The 10229-nt window shown below is 40.4% G+C and overlaps 1 protein-coding gene across 2 annotated transcripts in view; it reads left to right on the top strand.

Annotated features, from left to right (window-relative positions):
• Positions 1 to 332: 332 nt before the first annotated feature.
• BTBD10 (BTB domain containing 10) overlaps positions 333 to 10229 on the top strand; it is a 31501-nt gene continuing 21604 nt past the window's right edge. Inside the window, exon 1 of one of the 2 annotated variants that reach the window (XM_074149526.1) lies at positions 333 to 410. Coding sequence is in view for 1 of the 2 variants with exons in the window: in XM_074149525.1 (XP_074005626.1) it covers positions 8586 to 8686 (101 nt within the window). In the remaining variant the exon portion in view is untranslated. Of the gene's footprint in view, positions 411 to 8585; positions 8687 to 10229 lie in introns of those variants that run through there. The other variant, XM_074149525.1, reaches the window with a different exon arrangement.

Raw genomic sequence — 10229 nt, 5'->3', positions numbered from 1 at the left:
TCCAGCACCGCCTCTCAGGCCCTCAGACCGGCAACCTCCAACCTCGGCGAGGGCTACGCCCTATCTGGTCACACACCCTGCGGCTGTGCCCGGCGGGATGGCGATCTGGCCGCTGCCCGTAGCGTGGCCCCTCGGAGCCGCAGCGGCCCTCAGGCAGCCCCGGGCCCGGCCTGGCCCGGCCGCCCCGCACCATAGCAACCGCCGCCTCACGGCGCCGCCCCGCCCCTAGCAACGGCGTCTCCTGGCGCCCCGCCCCTTCTTCCGCAAGTCTCGTGAGATCTGGGTGGTGCCACCGCCTCCTCCTCTGCGTGCTGGGCGGATCTCGCGAGAGGTGGAGGCGGCGGTTGCCGGGCCTGGGAGCGGCGGACGGTGGCGGCGGGAGACGGTGGCTCGGCCGCGGCGCCGGGCGGGTGAGTGGCGGGTGGAGGCGACGCGGCGGGACGACCGAGGGCTCGGTCGGGCTGCTCCCCCGCGGCCAGGGCCGTTGCCGGTGCGGGCCGAGTCCGGCGGAGGGTGCAGGCGCCGCCGGCCCGGCTCTCGGCCGCGGTTCCCGGGCTGTTTCCCCCTCAGGGCTTGCGTGAGGCCGGCCCGCGCGAGCGGCTGCTGCCCCTGCCCCTGTGAGGTACCGGAGCCGGTGCTGTAGTCGTCCACAGGTGTCTCGGAGTACTTCAGCCGGCCTCCTGAGGCGCGGCATCGGTTATGCGGGCCTTGCTTCGGGTGTCCCTGATGCCCGAAACAGGTCGTGGGCTGAAGCTTTTATGCTTCAAAAGCATCGTAGAAAGAGTGCCTTCGTCCGGTCGCCATACCTTGACAAGTGTGTTATGTGTGGTGTCATGAGCAGGCTCAATACTACTTAAATTGCTATTTTTAATTGTTTATTGGTGAAACCTGCAGTTGCTATGAGGGCTGTATGGAAACCGTATTATTGCTTAGGACTGCCTGACAGTGATCATATAATTCCTGAGCATGCTTATTTTACGTAATCCCTGAGCATTGATTTACCTACACAAGCGATTTCATAATGAATTCAGTATCTTTTTTTCCACATAACCATATTTTATTTGCAGAGAATATCAGTTGCTTGTATAATAAATCTATCGTAGTACAAATACACGTTGCAGTTGCTTATCATTACTTTTTTTCTTTAAATCCACTTTTATTTCTAGCTATTGCTTCTGCTTTTTTTCCCTTTTTATCTCTGATCCCATCAAAAGTGTCACTTTAGGACTCTTCTTGCAGAGTTTGGATCCAACTCTATCATAGACCTTTTTCAGGTTTGTTTCTGTCACTTGTCTGGCTTCATTGTCCAAAGTAGTGATTGAGCTTTGTATCTTTTTGTTCTTTATTGCTGGCTGCCTCTTACAAATTCGAGTGCATACTTAAAACCTGGCTTCTTGGTAGCCTTTTGGCTGTCATCTCTGTTCTCCTTATTTTTGTTTGCCTTTTTTCTTCATAAATCATCTTCAGTGATTAATTTAAAGAGTACTTATCTCCATTTTTGCTTCAGTTTTGGCGATCCTTTCCCCAGAAGACCCCCTCTTTCTGTCATCAATTTGCTATTGAATTAGATGATCCAGAAATACAATTCAAATTACCAACTTCACACTATTCATGGTCCATAACCTGATAGTTCACACTTGTTTTCTTTTATGTGAACTAAAAATCTGTTCCTGCATCATCTTGTGTAGGTTACCTTAAATTCCTCTAGCTTGAACACAAGTGCAGTCAAAAGGAACTGGCTGATTTTTTTCCTTTTTTTTTCTGTTTTTTACCTATTTCTCTGTAGTTATGGAAAACTGTTCCACTGTATTTGTTTTGCAGGTCTATCAGTGTGGATTTGTCTTTGACTAGCTCTCTTTCTTGCAAAACATCAGGGAGAATATTTTTTTTTTTTTCTATTAAGACACACACATCTCCTGCCAAAAACCTTTGCATATTACCTGTCAATTTGTACCATTTCTGTCTCAGAAACTCATTATAGTTTATTACATCCTGTCTCTGGTCGTCATTGCCATCTACCAATGATACTGTTTGAGACTGTTCTTACGAGTTTTTTCAGCATGTTTGTGCTTTTGCCTAATGTGTCAATGCCAGGGCAACTAGGTGTTAAGAAAGACAAGTTAAATCATCTCTCGTGTCACACATTAAATTCATTCTTAAAGCCCAGTTTTCATTTCAGGTGCCATTGCATTTGAAAATGGTAAATAGCTAATGTGTGGATGACACCGCTTATTAAATAAGTCACAAATGTCATCACTGTTGTTTTTTCTGTCACTTGGTCATAAACTGTATGCTTTTGTAGATTGTATGCTTGAGGCTGGGGCTGTTTTGTCCTGTATGCATACACAAAACCCAAAATCTCATTATGGGCTAATTTCTTTCAGCACAGCTTTCCTTTAGCAGTGTTGCTTAAATCTTGGCCTGGTGCTGTTGCTTATCAATAAAAGTATGTATCTCTTTAAAATATGTATAAAGTCAAAAGCTAATTTAGAATTCATTTAAAATGTGAAAAATTATTTGGGATTTTCTTGATCACTGAAATGTATTGTTACTGCTGGGTATAACCGTGAGTATGGGCCTTGCTTATTTCTTCAAGAAAACTATCTGATACTCTGTTTCATGCTATTCATCTTGTTACTGATGCTGAGTGTTATGAAGCTCAGTGTCTGTCTGCTTTCTGTTTTATATTGGTGGGCTACTGGGGACGGTGCTAGTAGTAATGTCAGGAAGTTGGATTCTGCTCTTTTTTCTGCAGTGATAGCCACGATTCTGCTTTTGTGGGGGAGAAGTTGCTCAATCTACTGAGCTTTTTACATGTAGACTTAGGCTGATTTTTACACGGTGAATCCTAATACAGAGGGCAAGTTGGGAATCATCTGCCTCTTGCTTTTTAGCCTTCCAATATCAGATAGGTGTTTTATCATCATGCTACTTTTAGGAATTATAAAGTCAAAGCTTGCAAGATAGTGACTGGATATCTGTTGCTTTTGGTGCTATAGAAATAGGAATATCATCAGCTTCCCATGACTGCTTGATTATTTTCATTTTTTTATTTCTTACTCATTAAGAGAAGCTTCAATCCTGACCTACTATGTTAATGTTGAGACTGTATTGCAAAGGATGTTTCTTAGCTATGCTTTAATCAGCCTCAGCTTGATAACATTTCAATGATGATAATTTCTAAAGATACTTTATGTGAGTGAATTGTGGCTGATGTCTGCACTAGTTTGCAAGAAACTCACTTGGCAGGTATGAATTTCCATGATATGTGGTGTTTGCATTATGAGCATATGTACTTTGAACTGTATTTCTTAATTAGGAAGTAATGTCACTGTGCTTGCATTCCCAGTAAATCTTACTTGTAAGTTAGTTTTTGTTGTTGCTGCTTTGATGACTAGACGCAGTGAACAGCAGACTCGCCCCTTACAGAAAGTCTAAATAATTCTGATCTTGGAGTTTTTCTGTCACGGCTAATGCCAGGTTTTGTCCTAGCTGGTTATTTGTCTATTGGATCTTTCCAATTATTCTGATGCGCCTTTACAATGTATTTCACTGATGGAGCAGGTTTGAGCAGATGAGCTTCTAAAACCTGTCCTACTTTAGGAGATGCTTCTGACAAAGGCTTAAATCTGAGTAGCTGCCTGAAGTATTATGTGTTAATTACCTAAATGTTGTCTTCTGTACTGACAGCTGGAGCGATGAGTTCTTTGTTCCACCTGCTGAGCTGGTGTCCGGAAGATGACATCTTGGGCCTCTGCCTCAAAACTTCAGGCTATTTTAATAATCTTTGATTTGAGCTTTGCAGCCTTACAAGTATTCTCAATAAATATACTGTGGCTGGCTGGCTTGAAACACATTGATATTGATGGAGATTAGCTTTACTTCTTTCCTGAAAGATTTCCAAAGAACATTTTTTTTTTTTTCCCCACCTGCAGTACCTTGAAGAGTGCAAGTCCTGCATCTCACAGAAGTAGATGTCTGCTTCTGTCCAGCATTTGATGTTGTCTAAATCTTGCTTAATCTGCTGTGCATCTTTTGTGCATTGTATTTTGTCTTAGCACAGAACTCAATATGCTTTCAATATTATTTAACATAATCTGTTCTACAGCTATCACAAGTTAGTGTATGATACATCCTTTCATGAACTCTTCATGTAAGCACGTGAATAACTGTGTTTTGCAATGCCTGGCGTGGCTCTACCACACCGACTATCAGCTTCCCAAACCCACTGGGAGTCTGTCTTTACAATTCCCTTGCATTTTGGTAGTCTACAACTTTCATAAATTAGTGATGATTCTAGCTTCAAGCTGGTGTTAGCAAATCTGAAGTGTTCTAGCTGTCTGTATTGAAAGCTTTCAAAATTGAAGTCTGCTTCCTGATTTCCTATTTTACAAAATATTCCCTGTGATAATTCTCTGGAGTACTAGCTTTCAGCAGAGGGATAAGAAATCATTCTTTACACCTAGAGAATTGCTTGTTAGCTAGTTAGAATGGCAATCAGTTTGGCCAATATGGCAGTGTTTCATGGTCTACAAAGGATATTTTGATTTGATTTTTTTTTTTCTTTATTTCATGTGTTCCCAGTGCCTTTTCACCTTTACCAACACTTCAGATGCAATTCCTTGATTTCATGGGAGGCATTCAATAGTACTTAGGGCCATGTACTCTTGCAGGTTTTTCGTTTTACATGCAAGGCCAGAATGTTCTACAAAAAATGCTTTCTTTCTTGCCCTCAGTGTGAATCCCTGAAAAAAACCTGCAACAAAACAATGATTGAACCACAGTTGAAACATTCTTTTCAACTGCAGAAAAAAGTGAATTAGCAGAAGTGTTCTAAGAAATAATCAGGAGGACTAGTTAGTCACTTTACAAAAGTCTCATTTCAATAGAGAAAAGCATCAAAAATATTCCTTGTTTGTAGTCTTTTACAAGTTTTTTTAAAACCTGAAATAAAATTGATAAATACATTTGTTTATAATCAGCACAAAAGTGCTATCAACAATGGTCAAGAAGGAAAAAAAATAAAAATTGGCTGCTTTACAGCAAATTGTTTCTTAGAGAAGTGTTATTTGTTAAGATCCTGCTGAGTGGGAGGATGGAGGGAAGGAAGACTGTTTCTTGTTCAGTGTGACATGGTTGTAGCTGTATTATAAGTTTCACAAGATGTGGCTTTAGACACTTTCAGATTGTTTATCTTCTTTTCATAACTGTGCTCTAGTTCTGGGTTGTGTGCCAGTCTGGTACTTCATCAGTGACACTGCTGGGGTTCCTTATATGCTTTAAGCTGGGAAAAGGGAATACTGTTGTTCATGAAGAGCAGTCCCATGTGTTTGTTTCTGTCCTTCTGTGTCATCTATTGTTTGTAATGGCTTAAGCATGTAGCTGCATAGCAAAGCAGATTGTGGAACTGATCCTACTTAAAACAATCTTTTTCTTTGAAGTGCATGTGAACCTATACCCTCCTGTTGAATCTGTCACTTTCATTAAATGAAACACGGGGAGAAGGCAGAAAGTGTGAGACAGCTTAAGAAAGTGACTTTAAATTGTCCTTTCAGCTCCAGCTCTCGTAAATAAACACCCGCTTTTACGCATCTTTCCAGTGTGAAAGCAAAATTCATAAAATCATAGAATGGTTTGGGTTGGGTTGGAAGGGACCTTTAAAGGCCATCTAGTCCAACTCCCCTGCAATGAGCAGGGATATCAAATGCATCAGGTTTCTCAGAGCCCGGTCCAACCTGACCTTGAATGTTTCTAGGGATGGGGCATCTACAACCTCTCTGGGCAACCTGTTCCAGGTGCTTCACCACCCTCGTTGTAAAAAAACTCTTCCTTATATCTAGTCTGAATCTACCCTCTTTTAGATTAAACCCATAACGCCTTGTCCTATCACAACAAGCCCTGCTAAAAAGTCTGGCCCCATCTTTTTTATAAGCCCCTATTAAGTATTGAAAGGCTGCAATAAGGTCTTCCTGGAGCTGCTTCTTCTCCAGGCTGAACAACCCCAGGTCTCTCAGCTTGTCTGTGTAGGAAAGGTGTTCCATCCCTCTGATCATTTTTGTGGCTCTCCTCTGGACCTGCTCCAGCAGGTCCATGTCCTTCCTGTGCTGTTGACTCCAGAGCTGGATGCTGTACTCCAGGTGGGGTCTCAACACAGTGGAGTAGAGGGGCAGAATCACCTCCCTTGACCTGCTGGCCATGCTTCTTTTGATGCAGCCCAGGATACAGTTGGCCTTGTGGGCTGTGAACGCACGTTGCTGGCTTGTGCAGCTTTTCATCGACCATTACTCCCAAGTCCTTCTCAGCTCTCAGTCCCTTCATCCTCCAGCCTGTATTGATAACTGGCATTGCCCCAAACCAGGTGCAGGATCCTGCACTTAGCCTTGTTGAACCTCAAATACTGATGTCGTACTTCAATGAAATTACTGAGAACTGGCTGCTGGATGACAACCTGTTTCTGATAAAACACCTATTTTGGTCCATACTTGAGAGAGTGAGGTTTTTATAAGTCTTTCAGATCATTTTAAAAGGAAGAGAGAATTTGTGGAAACAGAAGCTTGAAAAGAAACATGTGGTGTTAAATGAGCTTGTCACTGTGGTGCTTCAGCAAATATGGGAGTCAAAGCAGGACCCTGCAGTAGTCAGTTGCTGGGAGTGATTGCAGAACAGGAGCTGTGGGGTTCCACTGGGAAATTGCCAGTCTTTGCTTTTTGTTCTAAACTTCTTGTGGCCACGAGTAGTACAACTCGCTGCGTATATTGCTCGAGTGACTCAATCTAATGAACAGAATTTGTTTTAATTCAGGATAAAAGGTGTCTTTATTTTTGTATTGCTTGTGTATGAAAATGGTATGTCATATTGCACTGAAGTTCTGAATGATGGCTGCTGAAGTAATTTGTGACTTGATTTATAAACCAGCCTTCTTTCCCCTTCTTCCCTTTCTTTCCCTTGTCATCTTAATGATACTTTTTCTGTTCTGAAATACGTTGTAGGTTTCTCCTTGTTAAGCATCTAAACATACCCAATGAATGTGTGTAAATCCTATAACCTTCTATGTTTGTGTAGTATCCTCAAACATTGACCGTGCTTTGATAACCTGAATTTCCAGGTAATAACACAATGAAATGGTTATCTGGACTGTTTGGTTTGGATTTTTTTTGTTGTGTTTTTTTTTTTCTTTTGCATGAGAAAGTTGGGTATTTCCTGTAATTTTAAATAAAATGTTTTTTCCTTTCCTGACTCTATATGGATATACCCAACCATACAAGGCTTCCAATCAAAGTGTGTTTAATTATAGAAACCATAACAGGAAAAAAAACCCAACCCTGTGGTGGAGATTGTATACTTGGTATAAAATCTGTTTTCTTTGTTAGAACTGAACATGAAGGAAAAACTCATGTGCAACTAACATTTTTAAGAAGCCTGTTCTCTACCATTCTCATCTAATAAAAACTTTTTGGGTCTAAATTTAGCTAAGAAAATCTAGAAGTTTGTCAGAAGAGTTCTTCTATTTTCTGTGACTAGAGGGACATTTTATTTAGAAGCTGCCTTGTTTTAAAGAAGTCTCAATTCCTTTGAGATTCAGTTTAAAAAAGCATAAGCTTCATTGAATGTAACAGAAATACAATAAACGGGGGTGGGGTGGAGAGATAATGTTTCTAAAATATTTAGCTTAAAATTTTAGAGAAAAATAGTAGGCTTATCTTTCCATTACTTAGTAGGCTTATCTATCTGTAATTCGATTTTTTTTTTTTTCCAGATTCTGTGCAATCATCAGCTGTTCACTTGTGGCTACTTTTTCATTCTTGTAACCAGGTCATTCTGAACTATACAACTCTCTTGACACAAGTGTCACTTATAGGTATGATTTGAACACCAGTCGTTTAAGACTGGCTATTGACAGTCACAAGGTTGTTTTATCTATGAGTGAATTTTAGTGGGAGTTGAACATAATATTGGATCCCAGACAAGGAAGGGTAGGCTTATAATGTCTCTTTTTCTATTAAATTTTTGTGACTTTTCTGCAAAAGTCAGTGAAAGTAGACTACATTGAGTGTTTCTGAGGGTTGCTATTGATTCCAATTTGGGGTAAGGACTCAGATATAACTGTTTGTTAATCTCAATTCTGTTTTCCTCTTGGGCAGCCATTCAAATTGTAAAACTGTTGGTCTCTCTTCTGCAGTTGGGATCTTCCTTTGAATTAACTTTATACATTTGAAAGAAAACGATAATATGTTTGCCTTGTGTTTTATAACCAGTGACTTCTGTTTGGGCACAGCGAAATTAATTGTAGCAAATTTGAAGTTGTCTGCCAGCATTTATAGAACTATATTTCTGATAGTCTTTTCAGTGCAGGTATCAGCAAAATGTATAGAATGTTATTGTCATGCAATTTAGAAGTTATCCTTCAGCATATCCTATTTTCTGTAATCTTTATTTAAAAACCCATAACCTAACAAAACTAAATTCTGCATGTCTTATTTTTTCTGTGTGGCATTATTTAAAGGTATACACTGCTCTCTTAATGTAGGTTGTGAGTGCTGCATGTGTGCTTTTCAGAGCAGTAGTGTGAGGAAACTGGCAGTGGAATGGCAGGACGGCCTCATCCTTATGACAGTAACTCCAGTGATCCAGAGAATTGGGATCGGAAATTGCATAATAGACCTCGTAAACTTTGTAAACATTCAAGGTAGGTGCTATGTACCATCTATTGCATCTCAAAAATGACAATAAAAGTCCATTCTAAAGGCTACTGTATCTGGTTGTGGCAAGTCCTGTCATAAACTTTGTAGTTCTTGTTAAAAGGAACGCTTCTTAATCCTTTTAAAAGATACTTTCTAATGTAACTGATTTGTCAGCTTCCCTAATCTGTGCTTAGATTTGTTTTGCTGTTGGTGGAATTTTAGTCTTTTTTTAAAAAACTAAATGCCTGTGTGCATATCAAGATACCAGTTGAGTGACTAAGTATATGAATATTTTTTTGGGTGCTTTCTAGGACTTAATTACTGTTCAACAGTTTTTAGTTATTGGTACTGTCTGTTAAGTAGAGTACTTAAAATACGGGCAACTTGTTCATGGTGATGACTAATAGTTGCTTGCATGCAATATCACGCTCTATAGCACTTTCTTGTAAAGCTGTGTGTTAGATCTTGCTTTCACCTGCATCCCTCACTGTAGGAATGTTTTTTAAATGCTTCTTGATTTGAAGACATTATGAAGTTGATTAGTGTTTTTGCAGCATACAGTGTTCAAAAATGAGCTAAGCAAAGCAGCTAGTCACCTAGCTGATGTACATGAAGAAGGATGTTCCTGGAAATATATAAGCACGTCCAAATAAGTGTGTATCTTCCAAGTACTTTGCCCTTTTAGAAATGCTAAATACAACTAAAACATCTCCGTTAGCTAGCTAAAATTGTTAGTTAGGTAAGCTTTCCCACTTGCAAGATGATGGGAAAAGAGCTAAGCAGCACATTCAATAACAGCAATTTAATTCACATTTTTATTGCATAGATTCAGATAAACTGCACTCGAGTGTTGCCCGAAGTTTTCTATGGGCAATAAATATTGTGGGTTATTTTCACGTCATTAAGTCTTGGATAATTGGGAGACATCCAAGAGGGCAGGAAAAAAAAATGCACGAATAATTAAAAGCCTCACAGGGAGACCCACATAATTATATCCCTGTCTGTGATGTGAATAATGGGATGGTTAATGCAGAACCAAAGAGGGTGGCTGCTGCTGCTGGTCCGTATATAGGCTTATGGAATATAGCTTTGTACAACTGATGTTTTTATTAAGATGATGGTGTCTGGTAAGTGATTTATCTGTGCTGCTTATTTAAGATCAAAATGTGGTGCCGTATCAGCAGATGAACAATACAGATGTAATAGGGCATTGTATGTGAGTTGAGGACTGTTCACTGTCAGGTCTCGGCGTGTGATTGTAAATAGGTAATTCATTGCTGAGTCCAGTTCATGTAGTTCATCTCTGATCCTGCGCTACCCCCCATGACTGGTGATCTGGGATAAAACCTAAAACTGATATTGACACAGATACTCCATTATGGAGAGTGTTAAATAATGAAAAGAACTCGTTAATAGCACGTGATCTGAGGGGTTTGATAAACTAGTAGCAAATAACCATGCCTTCTCCAATGACTAAATACAAAGTTAAACACTTAGGAACAAAGAATGTAGGCCAGTTCTGTGGACTACATCAAGTGACGGCTGTTG

This window comes from Numenius arquata, chromosome 6, assembly GCF_964106895.1.
Source record: "Numenius arquata chromosome 6, bNumArq3.hap1.1, whole genome shotgun sequence".
NCBI classification, from domain to species: Eukaryota; Metazoa; Chordata; class Aves; order Charadriiformes; family Scolopacidae; genus Numenius; species Numenius arquata.
Note: the sequence above shows the minus strand (reverse complement) of the source record. Positions and strands in the feature narration are given on the sequence as shown.